The 19,241-nt window shown below is 38.5% G+C and overlaps 1 protein-coding gene across 1 annotated transcript in view; it reads left to right on the top strand.

Annotated features, from left to right (window-relative positions):
- GREB1L (GREB1 like retinoic acid receptor coactivator) overlaps positions 1-18,524 on the top strand; it is a 57,740-nt gene extending 39,216 nt beyond the window's left edge. The window contains exons 25-33 of the mRNA XM_063451493.1: positions 1,964-2,103; positions 8,388-8,549; positions 8,769-8,976; positions 9,538-9,706; positions 11,180-11,410; positions 13,114-13,255; positions 13,521-13,721; positions 15,066-15,204; positions 17,181-18,524. Coding sequence (XP_063307563.1) covers positions 1,964-2,103; positions 8,388-8,549; positions 8,769-8,976; positions 9,538-9,706; positions 11,180-11,410; positions 13,114-13,255; positions 13,521-13,721; positions 15,066-15,204; positions 17,181-17,344 — 1,556 coding nt within the window. The 3' untranslated portion in view covers positions 17,345-18,524. The remainder of the gene's footprint in view (positions 1-1,963; positions 2,104-8,387; positions 8,550-8,768; positions 8,977-9,537; positions 9,707-11,179; positions 11,411-13,113; positions 13,256-13,520; positions 13,722-15,065; positions 15,205-17,180) is intronic.
- Positions 18,525-19,241: the final 717 nt, after the last annotated feature.

Genomic DNA, 19,241 nt, shown 5'->3' with positions numbered 1-19,241 from the left:
AAAAAAAAAATACCTATGCCATCTCATTGCACATTTTCAAGATCCATCTAGGATTCTATGGTCTTGCAAGATCTTCCATAGACCCCAACTTGTTCTATCGTGCATGTGCGAAAGTACAGCACTGACTCTGGTCCTGGCATCATGTTTACTAGAAGCTGAAGATTCAGCTGAACCTGAAAATGGAGACACTGGGGATGGCACCGTGCAAGTTAATGCCACTTTAAGGGATCTTTGCAAAAAATAAAGACCCCACAAGTTACCATGCTACCATTAAAGTTGTGTTTTTTGTTTGTTTTTTAAGCCGAGAATATCAACCTTTTTGTTCTGTAATTCCATTATTCTGTGAACTATGCAGGAGATTTTTTTTTTTTTCCCACAACACTCTCCTCATCTATAATTACTAGTGCTGCTTTGAGCGAACTGCTGTTGTACCAGTGAAAAGCACACCAATTATATGCTGCTTTGGGAAAAGTTGACCGTGACCTGGGTAGTCTAGATATAATTGTGTATATTGGGTTTACAGAGGCTTGCTGAGAAGCAGGCATTAAATAGCAGAGAAATAACCAATTAAGGATTTAAAAACTCAGTGCATATAGAAAACACATCTAGTAATATCCATGTTTGTAAAATATGAAACCTATCTTGTTATATATATTTTACTAACTTCAAAATTAGGTCTTTATTTAAATGTGCACCCTAAATTGGATGTTTACCATTCATTACATTTATTTAAAAAATAATGAACAATACTTGTTAATGTGTCCCTCTTGCATCTCAACCAATCTCTAGTCTGCCATTTTCAGTAAGTGAAGCCCTGCGTAGGTAGGACGACACAGCATAGGGAAATTTTCAGCATAACTGCTGTAGTTGTGCACGTGCAATGTTTCTTGACTATTTAATCGTGTGTACTGTTTGTGACTGTTGGAGTGATAAGGGTGGCTGTAACTAAGCAGCTCCCGCAAAGGTTTTAACGGTTACACGTCATAAAATAGTTAATGGAAGCATTAGAGTAGGAAGTGGAGGGTGAGGGGGATAATATCCCCACAGTCATAATGTGACTTTTAAAACAATTAAAATTTAACTAGAACCTGCAAAAATATCAGTGGAAAGACTGAATATACAAATCGATATACACTTAAGAAATCTATACCTTTTAATATATTAACTTGTTGATTTATTTTTCTGAGAAAGTATGTGTGTTTATAGCTACGATAGTGTATAATTTCGAAAATTGAGTTCTGCATGTTTGTTACGTTTGTCGTTAAAAGGCTGTCCCCAGGGTTTTCTTTAGCTCCTACACCTAAAGATACGAGCACAGATACAAGTTGATAACTAAAGCAGTTATGCATAATTTCACTGTAATGCAGTTTCCTAATAATGTATATCTGAGAACTGTTTAGAGTAGTGGATGTTTGGTAAAATTTGTATTTCAAACATAGTCATATAGGTGCCACTGCATATTAGCGAGACAAAAATGAGACTTCTTATGCAATAAAAATAACAAATGCAGTAGAATATCATTGTAAACAGAAATACATCTCTAAAAAGTGAACCAGAAAAAAAATGTAAAAATCAATGTGTGCAAATTATAAATTGATCAACAAAAAGCTTGAAATAAAAAGTGAGCCAGTATTCCTATTAGACTGCATCTGTTTTCAAAATAGCTATAAAAGAACAAGTACTGTACGGTGTTCATTTTTTATTCACTATTAGCACATGTTATCTCTTTGCTCTGCAGTGAGCAGTACACTAATTCAGTTACATGGATGCAGTGAGTTTTCCAGCAGTGTATATTTGATATTTTTATGCAGTATTCTGTGAAATTACTTTGTAGCACCAATTGATTTATTCAAAAGTTTTCTTTGTGTGCTAGCGACAAATCACAGCTTTGCCACGTAACTACATGTAAGAATGATCAATGTTTTTATATGTCAACAATTAAAAAAATTTCATCTCTACACAGAATCGGATATTCCCATGAAGGCTGATGATGTGAAGAAGCGTAAAACCGTTTCAATGATGCTGACTAAATATGCGGCCTACAACACTTTTCATCACTGTGAGCAGTGCAATCAGTACATGGATGTTAGTTCTTTTGCACAGGTAATAATGGCACATGCTTTACAGACTAGACTGGATAAGACCTGTTTATTTTCCAATAGACCGCTTTCTGTAGTAGACCCTCTAGAATGACTTGAAAGAAACACCCCAAGCACAATAACCACTATATCACATTGCAACTGTTATGGTACCAAGAGTGCCCTGCCCCCTCAATATGCTTTTGGTTTGACATTTTACCTTGGGTGCCAGTCACTGTCTCTATAACAGGTGGAATCTCTCTGCTCAGAGCAAAGCGCTGATGCTGATTCTCTAAGTCAGTGGGCTGGTCCTGCATGACAGGGCTTAGCTCAGGATAACTAACTGACGCTCCATGCAAGAGCAGCACCCGTAGGACCAAAGTAAAAAGACAAACTGTTGGCAAACAGCCTAACCACTACAATGAGCCTTAGTATTTAGAGTGCTTGGAGTGTTCCTTTAACCCCTTAAGGACTGAGCCGAATGTACACGTTATCAAAACGTAAACAAAACTTGGCATTTGCGCCATATGTCTGTCCAACCGTAATTCACCTCTTTCATATTAAATGCACCCACACTTATTATATATCAATTTATTCAGGGGAAACAGGGCTTTCACTTAATATCAAATATTTAGCTATAAAACCTAATTTAATATGAATAAAATATACAAAAATGGGAGAAAATAAGATTTTTTTTGTTTTTTAGTTCTATGTGACATTTTAACTGTGAATGTCATAATACTCTTTGCTTTTACTGCAATAAAATACACATATTTGTATTCAGCGATGTCTCACGTGTAAAACAGTACCCCCTATGTACAGGTTTTATAGTGCTAGCAAATTAAACTCCCTATACTTTCAGCCTGGGTTGTTAGGCAGGTCCCGCAAATTGTAATTAATAAAATGACCTAATTATGTAAAAATAATACATAAATATATATATATATATATATATATATATATATATATATATAATTATGGCGGAGCCTAGCTTCCAGGCTGAGCAGACGTGCAGGACCCAAGCTCCTGACCAAAACTGCTGTTTTTGGGGGAAAACCCCCAGAAATCCGGCACGTCCACTTTCTGGAGGAGAATAAGCGAGGAGGGGATACCCGGAGGAACCCTTTGACACCCGAAGCATGCCTGACACTAGCCGGGAACCCTAAAAAACCTGCTGAGGCCTACCAGGGATCGAAGCGTGGAGAGGCGGCCGCTCTCCTCGCTAGAGAACAGGCTCACAGACACCTCCTACCTCCTATCCCCCCCCCCTTTGGACCGGTGGGGGATATCCCGGTCCGCACAGGGCGCTGGAACAAGCACCACAACGTCAGAACCAAGAGGCCGCACCGGGGAAATCTTGGTGAGCCACGCGACACCCTCAGGAACTTCATCACCTCACACGACTGCAGGATCTCCAAAGATGGCGACAGTGCCCTTACCTCATGAGCACAAGCAGCCCTGGTGTATACAGCAGAGTTATGAGGAGCAAACAGTAAAGCAACTGGATGAAATCTTTAACCGTTTCTGGGCAGCAATTGAGGCTCGCACAGCACCATCCCCAACCCAGCAGCAAGTAAGAGATCTAGATGGAAGTAAACGGAGGGGGAATGGGACACCCTCAAACCCTGACCACATGCAAGAGCAGGGTGAGCTGGGGGGGAATTCCAAGCTCCCACGAGGGGTCCCCGCTGCTAACATACCTCACAACATTGCCACTCACCTTCATAGGCCGAGAGCCACACGAGGCTCAGCCTCACAGCTTCACCCACAGGTGCGGAGGATCACTCGCCGTCGGCTGCCCGCACCCCACGGATCCTCTGCATACCCCAGGCGGCGGAAGGATAAGGTCTTCAAGAGAACCAGAACCCAGATGCAAGCTCTCACACAGACCTGGGGCCGGAAGAGCACTGTGCCCTGGCGGGGATATGCCGACCTCCACCTGAACTTGCTGGGCTACATGAACTCCCTACAAGACTTTCTAGTGGCAACTGTGAGCCCCCAAGCCCTACGCTTGCCTTCCCTCTGCTTCCCGGCTCTAGGCATAGGCTGACTGTTCGCTTATCTTTCTGGGCTGTTCTGCCACACACACCCTGAGACTTAACAGCATGATGTCGTGGCTAAATGGTCCCACATAGCCCTCGCGGCTACTTTAAATTTGCCTGGCAGTGACCCCTCCATAACCACTTTTTAAGTTTGCTGAGGCTAGGCTATAACATTTGCTTCCTATATAATCGTTAGCTGCCATACATAGCTAGGGGCAGCCACCTTATATTGATGCCTAGCCCAGCATACACTATATGATTTTAACTCATATATTCAGTGACCCCTATGCAACTATGATAGCAATTATACAGTAATGTAAAACGGGGACCCATGCTTGCATGTTTCACAATAATAGCTGCACCCAGCAACTTTCGAGCTCTGCTGTAATTTCATATGTGTCAGTTCAATGGCCCACCCAGCATGATACCTAACCTGATTTAAGCGAGCTAGCAACACATGATAATAACTATAGGCAGCACTAGGATTAATCAGCTTGTTTTAGTTTCTCTTGTTCTAATGTTTATACTTGCATCTCATTTGTCTAGATCTTCTCCTAGGCTAGCTAAGAGTTATATGCTCATTCACTCTAGTCATGACTAAACAGCATGTTATAATTAACATTTACTAACCATTTACTTAATATAAAAAGAGGCAGACAACTATCTGAGGTGATACATACTGAGTTGTATTAATCCCTACTTGTACGTATTCATATCATCTCCCTCTCTTCATTCTGTACCCTTGCTACTATACGCCTCAATAAAATAAAGAATTAAAAATAAAAAAAAAATATATATATATATATATAATTATGTGTGTGTGTATATATGTTCCAATTGCTTGCACTCCAGGATAGGGAGTTAGAGCCCGGTGCTTAACAGCCAAATAATAGAAATGTAGAATTGCTTGCACTCCAAGGACTGCAAGAAATAAATTATGAAAAAACTTAGCTTTTATTCAGGCATCTGCCAGTAGTAGCTCAACGTTTCAGTTCTCTAATGGAACTTTGGTATCCTGACGAAAGTTCCATTAGAGAACTGAAACGTTGATCTATATTTTATTTTAAACTGTTTTAACTTTTTTTTTACCAATTACAGGCAGCAGTGGGAGTGGCACTCCCTCTGCTGGCATTGCTATGGACGGCTATGCTGTCTATGTGATCGTGAGGTCCTCACAAGGACCTCGCGATCACATGGCCCAGGAGGGCCGAATCGGAGGCAGGGGGACTCACTGGGATGCCAGGTGAGTCCCCCCACCGCGATTTCCGGCGTGGGATCGCCGGCGACTGGGTGAGTACATATGACGGCGAGGACGCCCACCGGCGTTTAGTACAGGGTCCCAAGTATGGCATCGAACGCCTGCCGTCCTTAAGGGGTTAAAGAAATAAAAAAAAACAAAAAAAAACCACTATAGTAACCAAGACAACTGTAGCTTAATGAAGCAGTTGTTGTGTATAAATCATGCCTCTAAAGTCTCCCTGCTCAATTCTCTGACATTTAGGAATTAAATCACGTTTGTTTCTGCCCATGCAGTCCTAGAAACACCTCCCCTGGCAGTGAGTTGTACAACCTGCATAAAAAAAAAAGGTTTCACTTTCAATTAGATGTAACTTGCTTTAAAAGTTTAACTTTAAAGGGACACTATAGTCACCCAGACCACTTCAGCTCAATGAAGTGGTCTGGGTGCCAGGTCCCTCTAGGGTTAACCCTTCAGATGCAAACATAGCAGTTTCAGAGAAACTGCTATGTTTACATTTGGGGTTAAGCCAGCCTTTAGTGGCTGTCTTCCGGACAGCCACTAGAGGCTCATCTGCGACGCTGGAGGCATTTAACACCTCCATCACGCAGAGCGTCCATAGGAAAGCATTGGGACGGGGGAGCTGACGTCGGCGGGGGAGGAGAGGTAAGGGAGCCCGGCGGTGGAAGAAGGTGAGTAACTGAAGGCGTTTTAATATTGTGTGTATTTATGATAAAAATTAATATTTAAAACTAAATTCAACTAAAAATATAATATTACATTTTAAAATATATATATAATTTTATTCTAACTGTATTTTGATATATATATATATATATATATTTCATTCTATGTATATCTCAATAACAACCGTGGACGTCCGACAAAAAACGGTCGTTAAGAACTGCACATGTACCTAGTATTATCACGGCAAATAGGAGCCCTGGACCGGCGATCCGCGGCGATCACGGTTAGGGGGGACTGCCTGGGACCCCAGCAGTCCCACTGCAGCAGCTCCGGCCACCCCGGCCCTCAAGGGCCATGTGATCACCATGATCAGATCGCCGCAATAGGACTCTAGGAGCTGCCAGCAGGGCTGTCCCCCAGGCTGCTAAAAAGTAAAAAGAATTATAATTTTTATACATATATTATATATATATATATATATTATAAAATTATTTAAGCATGTTATAATATATTATACATATATAATGAAATCATATACATGCATTATATATGTATAAGTGTACTTTGAGATATATACACATATATCTCAAAATACACTTGTAATGCAATCATATATATGCATTATATAGGTATAATATATTATAAAATGCTTTAATTATAATTTTTAATACATATACTGGATATAAAAGTACACACACACTATATACACATGCATTATATGTATGTTTGTGTGTATGTACACACACACACACACACACACATATATAATATAAAATATGGTAAAATGGTTGCATGAAAGGGGGTCAAAATACTCCAAGTTTAACCCCTTAAGGACACATGACGTGTGAGATGTCATGATTCCCTTTTATTCCAGAAGTGGGTTAATACCTTAGGTTGTCTACTTTAAAAAAAAAAAAAAACATGTGAAGGGTTTTCAGGGATTCTTGACAGATATCAGTATTTCACACAAATGTTTGGAAATTTCTTTTTGACATAGAGCACAAGTCCATCCGGGCCTGGCTGTTATTTCTTTGTTTAATGTTACCATCTCTACTTGTGAAATTTTGGGATGATGAAATTTATCCAAAAAATTCAAAAAGTAACAGAGGTAAAACTCTAAGAGAGCTCCACATTGAGCTAAGTAAGTTGGCTAAACATAATAAAAATACTCCAAACAGTATAACTATGACTAAAATTCAGGAGATACAATTACATATAAAAACTATGCAGCAGAACCTGGTTGATAAGTTCATCTGGGCCCTGCAACAACGTCTCTATCGCAATAGGGCAGGAAGAATGTTGGCAAATAACCTAAAATAAAAAGCAATAAACAATAGAATAGATATGTTACCTCACAACAAAGAATGCTTTTCAAGTCCAAACGATATAGCTAAGACCTTTGAGAAATATTATGATATATATAATTTAAATTTAAATAGAACTGATCAATCTATTAAAAAAGGAATATTTATATTTTTTAGACCAATATCAGTGTTACAATGTAACTTTTTTTGAAAAAAAAAAAATGGTTTGGAACTTGCAAAGTGCTACTTGTACTTATAGACTTATAACTTTCCCCAAAAAAACTAAAAACATTGGGCATTTCTGAACTCCTGACAAAATTTAGAAACTATGGGTGTAGATGCGCAACAGATTTAGTTTTTTTTTTTTTTTTAATTTTTTCATCATATTTTATAACTTGTTTTTTATAGTAAATTATATGATGAAAATAATGGTATCTTTAGAAAGACCATTTATTGGCAAGGAAAATGGTATATAATATGTGTGGGTACAGTAAATGAGTAAGAAGAGAATTACAGCTAAACACAAAAACAAACACCACAGAAATGTAAAAACAGCCCAAATGGTAAGAAAATTGAAAAGTGGTCTGGTCTCTAAGGGATTAAGAAGACTGTGTGAGTCACTTGCAGAGACTTGTGCATAGGTCTGTATAAACAATGCGATTTAACTCCTAAATGACAGAGATTTCAACAGGGAGACTGAAGGGGCAAAACTGCTTCATTAAGCCAAATTTGTTTTGGTGCCCTTTTGCCTTGTCCTGACTTTAGCAGAAAAGCATCAAGCATGTTCTTGCATTTTGTATTTTTTTTTTCTGCATAAACTTTATGAATCATGATGCTTAGTGTGTTAGCCTTACTATATCATTACATTTTGCACAATAAATATATATTGGCTGTGAATTCAGAGATTTTGCCTCATTAGAAGCCATCCAGTGCATGTTTTTGTTGTGGTTTTAAAATGGATTAAAAAAAAGCTATAGCTGCAACCAAATGGCGCTAAATGTCCCCCATCAATAAACATTTAAACACTTCCTTCCTTTAGGTGCCTGAATCCTCATTGCATGCCTTCACCTTCTCGTCTTCAATGCTGGGAGAAGAGGTCCAGCTTCATTTTATCATTCCTAAATCAAAAGAGCATCACTTTGTCTTCAGTAAACAAGGGAAACATCTGGAGAGCATGCGCCTCTCTCTGCTCTCTGATAAAGTATGGTGTTTTTGTGTTTTTATTGAAACTTTTAAAGTTTTATGCAATGAAAAGTTAGACCCATGAGCATGTTATCTAAAAATATATTTTTGTAAAATCAATTTATTTGGCGGCTGTGGATGTGCTTTTATTTATTTAAATAGTTTTTGTGTGTCTTTCTAATTCAGTAAAATGTATGTTGTAAGGTTGATTAACATGTATCCTCATTGTGTCCTCCAGCAAAATCCAAATGTTCTGAAGAGCCCCATTTTCACACCTACAAGTGGGCGCCATGAACACGGACTCTTAAATCTCTTTCATGCTATGGAAGGCATCAGCCACCTGCACATCTTGGTGGTGAAGGAATATGAAATGCAGCTGTACCGTAAATACTGGTCCAACCACATTATGCTGGTGTTACCTGGCATGTTCAACAACGCTGGTAAAGGTGAGTCGTTGGCCACCTGTCGTCAGTGTGTTCTATTCAAAACATTGAGTTCACTCTAAAGCCATCGTTAGGGACTCCTCTTTGAAAGGTTTGTGTAATAGACTGTGTTAATCTGATTTGGTGTTCTACACGATCCCCTCCCCATTAGTGTCTTCATTAATTAACAATCAAACACTTTTTGATAGAATTTGTCAGTTTATATCACTTACAGTAAAGATCGTTACATCGGTTTGTCAGTCTCTACATCAGGGCTGTCCAACCTGCGGCCCCCCAGATGTTGCTGAACTATAACTCCGATGATTCCCTGGCTATCGGTTTCATGGAATCCTCCCAAAGTTTTTATTTTTAATCTTCTCATGTATCATCAGTTTTAAGACCTTTCCCTCCATGTAGCACGCCAGGCAGATTTACATCTTATTGTCTAAAACCGTGTTTGCGATATCTTTTTGTGTGTTTTGGGGATTGTATTCCTGCCTTTCAGCAGGACCATGCTACATGAATTGACTGGTGTACATACTGGTAAGATGAGTTAAACCTTTTTTTTTTTTTACTTTAATGCAGGAGCTGCCAAGTTCCTTATTAAAGAACTTTCCTACCATAACCTGGAGCTGGAACGGAACCGCCTGGAAGAGATGGGTGTGAAACGTCAGTGTGTCTGGCCCCTTATAGTCATAATGGATGATTCATGCGTACTATGGAATGCACATGGAAAGCTCCAGGAACAGTTCAGGTATGGGTACACTGTGTAAAAATTGCCATTGATGCATAGAAACCCATCCAAAGTACAACATCTCAGATTTGTTAGTTTTCCATTATGCTCAGCGCTGTGTACATCTCACTCCATAATGTGAAACAGTATTTTTATTTATTCCGAACATGTTTACCAGGAAGATATCAGTGGGTTTGTTAAATTTCAGCTATGCTTGGAACATTCAAATACTCTAAGGATAAAGTGTAAAGCATATGTAGTGTCAGCAACAAAAATGTATATTCCTTACACTATAGTTCTAAACCACCATTGAGGTGGTTGGCCACCCATACATTGGGTTAGAAAGGTGATTTATGCATCTTTTTCCCTCGCCATGCGGGGCTTTTCAATCTGTCCCCGCCCCCGATCAACCTCCATAAGAAAGCATTAGATTGGCTGAGTTCATCACTTTTGATGATTTCAGGCAATGGGGCGGGGCTAAACGCTGCCATGGTCAATCAGCATATCCTCATAGAAATGCATTGAATCAATGCATCTCTATGGGGAAAGTTCAGCATCTCCATACAGAGAGTGGAGACACAGTGTGCAGTACGGCCGCTCAGTATCTGAGGAGTGGCCACTAGAGGTGTTTCTAGGCTTTAATGTAAACATTAAATTTTTAGAGAAAAGGCAAAGATTGGAGGTTTCATGTGAGAGATGCACTTACATATACATAACCTCTGATGTTACATATACATAGCCTCAAACTGGACACTTAGGTGTCCAGTTTGGGGGAGGGGAGCAGTACAAAAAATGTTTTTGCAAGTAGGTATCTAGGCATTTTGATAAAAAAAACACGGTTCTCCTGCATCCAGAGCCTACTACCTGTGCTGCAGATGTGATCATGAGGAAGTTTCACTTACTGATTGTCCCTCCAAAATATTTGCTTGCATTAGCACACTCTGACTTCAAGACTGATGCCTCTTCAATTAAGCCAGTGGCCCAGATAGGCTTAAAAGGTTGCACCAGTCACTTAACCAGTATATATGTATATTGGGTTACAATTTGCTATGCATATTAAAAAGTAATAATAAACCTGCCCCTTCTGATTCTTCCTTTCAACTTGCTATGTTCCAAAAATAATCCTGTACATAATATCATGATCCGGATTGGCTTTAAATATATCATAATGATTGAGTTAAACACATGAATAAAATAATAATAGATTTTATTTGCTAGTTATTACAATGGGGAAATGTATATACAAAGGGTTAAGCTATGATGCTGATCACTGCTGGTTGTGTTATTGGGAGTGAATAGATTTAAAATGTATATTAAAATGTATGACTGTAGTATAGAATTAAATTGCTTCTAGGGTTATTCATACAAGAGAGCTCATGGGTCTTTCAGCTTTTTTGCATTTTACTATACTGCCTTATTGCCAGAGCAAGGGAAAACACCAGGTACTCGGATCTCAAATCCTTAATGGTATTTTTACTCCATGTCTTGTTCCAGCAGCCAATCTTCAGAAACAGACAGCACCATCAGGAATGTGTCCTTAAGATATGTTTTGCAACACATGGAGGCAACTCCAAAGATCAGCAACTATGCAATACTGGGCATCCAAAAATGGAACCACAAGTTAAATACATGTCTACCCAAACGGCCATTTTCCAGGTGCCATGTCCACGACTTCATTCTTCTCAATGTTGATGTAACGCAAAATGTGCAGTATGACTTGAACAGGTAAGCGGCTCACATCCATCCCCGAAATGTACTCCTGTTTTGGGGCACTGTGACTTATGCACACATTTCCTTGATCTTCTCATTTTACATTATATTTTATCCACCTTTTCAAATATGATTTGCCTATTTTGTCCCAATACAAATGGGAGAAAATATGAATAATCGCTGCATTTGTTTCCTTCATAACACCCCGAGAAATAAATTTACAGTAGACCGACCCCTCAGTCACGTCCTCCCATGCTAACATCCATGGTTACAGATACAAAATAAATATCAAACCAGTAGGTGGTTAATTTTAATGAAATATATTGAAATCCTGCAGTGTAAGGGCTTATAGATCTAGATCATAAATATCAAATTCTTCCTATGCATTTAACAGCAGCATTGTATATTAACGAATATCACTCATTACGCCTTACTCATTTTAGAGCCTTCACTTGACCCCTATGTAGAGCAAAGGTTAATTAATAGGGGTAGTGTAGGGATTGAGGGTTAGAGTTAGGGAAGTGTAGGGGTTAAGGAGAATTCTTCACAGGGACATATAAGGTGAATTTCTGCCCTGGATTAGTGAGTCAGAGTTACCTATGGCATGGTGTTTAGCTGACTCTGTTAAAACGGCAGCATCATTAGCTATGATGTTAATTTCTGCCTGTTTTTTTTTTATTATATTATATAAAGGGAACACTATAGGGTCAGGAACACAAACATGCATTCCTGACCTGTTAACCACCATCTAGCCCCCCTGGCCCCTCCTTACCTCCCTAAATATAGTCAAATTTTACTTGTATTCAAGTCTGCAGCTGCTGACTCTGCTCCTGTCTGCCTTTGACCTGCCTTCTGTCTGCTGACATCATCAAAAGTAGTCGTCTAAGCGAATCACAATGCTTCCCCATAGGATTGGCTGAGCCAGCACAAGTCAAACGCAGCCTGGCTAATAAGCATTTCCTTATAGAGATACATTGAATCAATGTATCTCTATGAAAAAAGTTCAGCGTCTGCATGCAGAGGTTGAAGATACCGAATAGCTATACTCTATTCAGCACTGCCCAGGAAGAACCTCTAGCAGCCATCTGAGGAGTGGCCAGTAATGTAAACACTGCATTTTCTCTGAAAAGACAGTATTTACAGCAAAAAGCCTGAAGGGAATGATTCTACTCACCAGAACAAATACAATAAGCTGTAGTTTTTCTGGTGACTATAGTGTCCCTTTAATAATAGCCTGTCTAGCAAGGTTTAATATTGTGCGTTACCTGCTGATTTGAACCTACACAGATACACTTAGCGTGTCTTTTAAGGTAACATACCTGTTTAGCCTGTTTATTTCACAAAAAAATGACTGTTAATTCGGGATTTGATATGCCATCTGCATCTTGGTTATTTGTGTAATTGCTCTAATCCATTTTCTTCTTTCTATACTAAACTACTCAATGTCTCCATAAAAAATAAAGATTGACAAAAGAAATGGCAGCAGATGCTAGTAACTCTTACGGATCTTGGGCATTTCTGTCCCACTAGTGCCTGTGATTAGGGCCCATGAACGGCAGAGAGATGATCTATTGTCATTAATCGTTATTCAATACAGAAAGTAATTCCACAGTGCATTATTGAGTTCTGAAACAGAATCTCAATCTATGATCCCATTTATCTAGCCAGCCGTCTGTATGTCTGTCGATATATAACATTCCTATTTTTATTCTATGTAGGTATTTCTGTGAGGATATTGACTTCAATCTCCGAGTAAATAGCAGTGGTCTCCTGATCTGCCGCTTCAACAATTTCAGTGTCATAAAGAAGTATATTCATGTTGGAGGACACAAGGACTTCTTTATCAAGCCCAAAATTACAGTAATTGTTTTGTTCATTTATTTAATTTTTTTTTTAGCTGAAACATTATTATTATTTGTGAAATACATATTTTTGAGTAGTTACTTTTCTCTGCTTTTTTACCATGTGACAAAGTGCATGTACACAGAGTGAACAAAGGATTGCATTTAATATTAATCTCTTTCTGGCTCATTACATATCTGTAAACTTTAGCAGTTTGTTCATATTCGTATATGCTTTTATAACATGGTGTATAATCTTGCTGTTTTTGCCTTTTTCTTTCTAGATCACAGAAAGCAATGGTCCCATTTCCCCGATGCACTATGTATGTGCTCCAGACAGTGAACAGACTCTCCTTGCTGCTCCAGCACAGTTCTTGCTAGAAAAATTCCTACAGCTAAGTTCTCACAGGCTTTTCCCAAAAGCTGTTTACAACCCAAGGAATCCAGTGCTTGCTGTAGACTGTTACTTGAATTTGGGACCAGAGGTATTATTTTTTTTTTTATTTGGTGTAATAAAAGCTTGACGTGATAATTCCAGGCGGTAGTGCTTGAGATACCAATATATGTATTGCAAGTGCCAGCCTGATCAGCTGATATCTGTTGTATGTAATAACAAACTGTTAGTAATCGAGAAGTAGGTGGATATCTAGGTTAGGGAGATGAATGGAGCTTAACCCCTTAAGGACACATGACATGTGTGACATGTCATGATTCCCTTTTATTCCAGAAGTATGGTCCTTAAGGGGTTAAAGTGACCCTGTCATGTCAAATGTAACAATAGCTAAACCCCTCCCCCACCCCCACCCCTCCCAATAAATAGAATACATCAGATATCGTAGAGAAAGTTTATTTATTCAGTGTAACATTTTGATATATACTCTTCGTTCCAGTACTGCCATGTCCTGAGCTTGGTTACTTTTCTCATAAACATCCTGGTGTCTTGTGTGATTTGCACTGCTTTGGGGGCACATCCACAACCAGGGCAAGTTTCCTGTGTGATGCTGGCTTTGTTGCCAGCATCTAAACAGAACAACACGAGTCACTTTGTTCTATATTCTCTATCCAGCAATGTCGACTACGGAATTTCCATAGCAACTGCATTGCATGAGAAAAAAGGAGCAGTATTTTCTGCTCTCCCGTGTCAGTCAAATCGTCCGCACAGTCTATTGACTGAGAAGTGGGAGAAAGCCCTATCTGCTAGCACAATGTATAGACAGGATTTTGATAGCTAGCACAATGTATAGACAGAATTTTAGTCTTTCACATAGCGATGACGGGTATTCTTTAAAATAAATTTTTAACCATTAAGTGGTGAAATATTAAGTCAGTCGCTAAAACTATTACACTTGATAGGCTAAGAACCATTATTGGATAGCTTATATTAAAGCAACATTACAGACGTAGACATCCAGTTGTAAGCAGGGTCCTGCTCTGGATCAACCATGGTTCTATCTGCAACATTGTAGCATTACTGCTATAGCTAAAATCACTTTGGCTAAGAGAGCCTGAGCTGGTTTGCTGCCAATCACTGGTGTTCAGGTTGGATGAAATTGACATGGATTATGTCAAAGTGTTAAGACTATATCAGACTATTTTAAATGATCTAATATTAAACTGAGGGGTGGCACCAGGATTGTGTAGGGTACCTAATTTATTTAACAAGCCCTTGTGGTTACATTGCTTAGAGTGCTCCTTTAAGGATTGCTGCTTGGTCTATGTGTGTACCCTTACGTACACAACTAATGGTATTTTTGGGGATCGTTATCTTTGATTTGATACTTATTACTCTAATTTGCAAATTGAGACTTTTTTTTTCCCCCCACCACCAGGTGACTTTGTGCTATGTGAGTTCCAGACCACACTCTGTGAATATGAACTGTGAAGTAGTGGTGTTCAGTGGTCTTCTCTTATACCTGTGTGACTCGTTTGTCTGTGCAGGGATGTTGAAGAATTACAGGTTTCTTAAAGGTATTTTTTTTTTTTATTCTTTATTTTTGACGTGCAGGGACAAAAATACAGAGTAGCAAGGACATGTAATATGGTTAAAGACTGTGTATGATTAGGACATCTACATTACAAAAGATATAAACAAAGTGTCCTGAGAGCAGGCGTAGTAAATTATTTATTAGCATTGGACACTAAGATAATGAGAGAACAGCTTAGCCCCTTGAGGACCAAACTTCTGGAATAAAAGGGAACCATGACATGTCACACATGTCATGTGTCCTTAAGGGGTTAAAGGTATTTTATATCAAAAGATCAAGAACAAATGTATATCCTCTATATATTTTGCATGTTGTGACCCAGATCCAACATTGTGTTCATCAGTGAAACACGTAGTGGGATTGAACGGTTTAATAAAATAAATACATTTTAAAAAAAGTAGAATTTCTTGCTTAGCATATTATGCGATACTAATTTGTCAAGCTGTATTCTTTTAAAATCTGGCTGCCGTGAAGTGGTGTGTGTATACTATAAAAGTCACCTCAGTGGGATACTTTGGAATATTAGAGAGCTTTTGCTGAAATCTGTTTGATGACCAAAATTAAGTGATCTCTGCAGATCCTAGCAGGACTATTTACTGAAGTGTGAGTGGTTAGGAATTCAAAGTGAATTTACAACTTTTAGTTCTAAAAAGTCAATTTGAAAAAAGTAAGCTGTGTTTCCAGTTTCACTATGTTGGTCCTAAATCTTAAATTGTCTTTGGATTCCCAACAATCCACAACTTATTAAATATAGGGTACTTAATGTAAGTGAGGAACCTTTAAATGATTTTTTTATGCTTGATATAAATTCTACAACACATTAAAGAACCTACTAAAGGCACCGAGACCACTTAATCTCAGTCAAGTGGTCTGGGTACTGTGGCATTTTAGATTTAAACCTGCAATCTAAAACATTGCCGTTGGAATTGCAGGATTAAGCACGCCTCTAGTGGCTGTTTTCCGGACGGCCACTAGGGGGAATTCCACTGAATAACATAGTCAGACTTGGTTGTTTAATTAATTGCGGCTAATAGCGTTTTGCCGTACAAACAAACTAATCTCACAATACTTCTCTATGGAGAAGCATTGGAGTGGGTGAGATCATCAATCTCGATCTCAGTCAGAGAGGTGGGGATGCCATAGCAAGCCCAGCATGATGAGGTAGCAAACGTAAGTAATATCATTTGGACCCTCACAGAGGGGCAAGAAACCTAAATAGCTAGGGTAACACCAGGAATACATGTTTATATTCATAACACTATAGTGTTCCTTTAAAAATGCATTTTCAGACCAATTGAGTTCCCCTTTAAATCTTTTTGTATAAAACTGATGCATTCCTTTTCTATGGCACTTTGCTCAATCTATTGAGTTATTCAGTACTGTGTTGTTTTTACTGTTGAGCATTGAGAGGGAAGTAGATCGGAACCTTGAACCCAATTAATGTTCCAGAAGCAGTTTGTGCTGCTATGGCAACACATCATTTCTTTTTGCTAGCATTACCTGGCTACAAACTACTTCAACTATTCTGGCCCTATTTAAATCTAAAGAGATAATAAAATCACGAGTATTTCTTTGTCAGTTTGGTCAGTGAAAACCTATTACTAATGCTATATCTAGGGTGTTCTTTTCAGCGGAGATGATATAACAGATGTGTAATAATATATAATAGCCCTCAGAACGGGTTTTTTTTTTTTTTTTTCTTTGGCAAATATGCTAGACAAATCATCTCAAATAAAGGTTATGATTAGACTGCTGCTTACTTTGTCAAATCTTTTGCGTTTTGAACACTGAGGTTTTGGGTATGATACATATGTTTATCTGCAAATCCTTCAGGGCATTATATTCTCAACATATTTTTGGGAGTTTTGCCTTGTGGCTCTGCTTACTCATGTGTTGAATGGTTGTGTTTAGTAGGTCAATATAGTTGACCGTCTCTATTAATTGTATTTTCATTTGCAGGTGCAACTCTTTGTGTCATTTGCCAAGACCGAAGCTCCCTACGACAAACAATTGTGCGACTTGAGCTAGAGGATGAATGGCAGTTCCGGCTTCGAGATGAGTTTCAGACTGCGAACAGTAGTGATGACAAGCCACTGTATTTTCTTACTGGACGCCACATCTGAGTCTTTTATGGAAATTAGACTGCTCAGATCAATCAGCATGGAGGAAATGCAAGCCTACCTTTGTGTCAGGGATCAGAAGGCAGATACTTTAACCTTCTATCCTGCTAGGAAGATGATGTGAACTTGGTATGTCAAACATTTTATATGTTTTGTCATCTGTTATTCTCACAAAGAGGATTTCCCAGTGAAGCTAGAGCCCTGTGATAACTGTTTGGGCTCCATCTTGAAATAATGGAGACAAAGCTCAACGATGACCACTTGGGGTTATATATTGAATTATGGAAAATTACATTTCAGTTACAATTATTGTTGTGGGTTGCCTTGGAATACTGAAGAGGAAAGATCAATGGTGACTACTTTGGATTCTTTCTTGAAACATTGTAGATGAAAGCTCTGTGAGTGATGACTATTTGGGTTCTATCTTGGACTACTTGGAATAATTAAGATTTTCTTATTTTATTTTTTAAACTTCGATTAAAATGCCCATAAGCTATTACACCATCTTCTATCATGAGAACATACTATTTTCATTGGACAATTAATTTTTCTATTCCTTGTATACTGCAATCTCAGGGGTTCTAAATGAGCAGATTTTGGATAACGGGGTAATATCTTCCTTTTTTCAGTGTCGGCTTCTGTACATTGAGCTATTCTAAATATTCACTGCATTCGACTCCATGGATAGTTTAAGACTCATCTTTATAGATCCTGAATCCTTTGAGTGCTTAAAGAGTTTAACTACCTATGATCTATCTATGATAATGATAATTTTTATCATTGTATCCTTGGATACAGACTGTTATGGAATACAGAGGTTGGATGTGCTGGAAATCAGACCTTTTTGGCATCTTTTTATCATTCCTTGCCACCTACCATGGCTTTGACAGTGTGTATACTGTCCAACCTTACCAGTTTACTTTCTGTATGTCTACGTTTTTCATTTGCCGTAGCAGTGATAATAGAAAGGTTTTCAGTTGCAGACATCAGATTGACCGAAAAGGGAAATCCATAATGTAAAACCTGTTATTTGTGCTTGTTTTCTTAAACTAAAGCCTCCAATTTACTTGTGAAAACCCAATAATTTGATTAAGCATTACCAACCTGTCCACAAGTTGGAACAGATTCTCCTATTCTTTGGCCTTAAACATGACTACAGAAAACCTATTTCTGGGGAGGACTGGGGTAACTGGGACACTTGGATAGCTCCATTCAGTTAATACTGCATGGGAAGGGCGTGTATACTATGAATTTTCCAACTATTGTCCGTAAGTACCCCTCAACTATGTTTAAATATAAGTATGTTTCTCCAAAACATTTCCTGGTTGGGATCACTTTCTTTCCTGCTGTGGGAAATGGAAATTTCCAAGTTACAATTTTGCTGATGGATTCTGAATAACTTTGTTGGCAGAAATCTTGGAAGATAATAAAACTATAATATATTTGAACAGTGAATGATATGCACACGCACTCGTGAATTATACCAAGGCTGATCAGGTGTAGCGCTACAGCTGTTGTCCGACTAGAACTCCCATAATTCTCTGTAAAAATGGCAGGCATAGAACTACAGGAAGTGTAGTGCAACAGCTGTGTGGACCAAACTTTGGCACACCTGATCTAAACATTAGTGATGTGTGTGTGTGTGTGTGTGTGTGTGTGTGTGTCTGTGTGTTGATTTGTAAATGTTCATTATTAACCCCAATACACTACCATCTTTAATTTACCAGTATTGGCCATCTCTCACCCACACCTTGGGAAAACATTAACCATGTCCACAACACATTTAAAAAAAAAAAAAAAAAAAATCCAAGTATTATGTTTGTAAAAATAAATGTTTACAAATTAGAACAAAATATTTAATATATTCGTAAATAAAGCAAGGACTTATGTAGCACATTTT

This window comes from Pelobates fuscus, chromosome 4 (assembly GCF_036172605.1).
Source record: "Pelobates fuscus isolate aPelFus1 chromosome 4, aPelFus1.pri, whole genome shotgun sequence".
Lineage (NCBI taxonomy): Eukaryota > Metazoa > Chordata > Amphibia > Anura > Pelobatidae > Pelobates > Pelobates fuscus.
The sequence above is the reverse complement of the archived record's forward strand: the minus strand, read 5'-3'. Positions and strand labels throughout refer to the sequence as shown.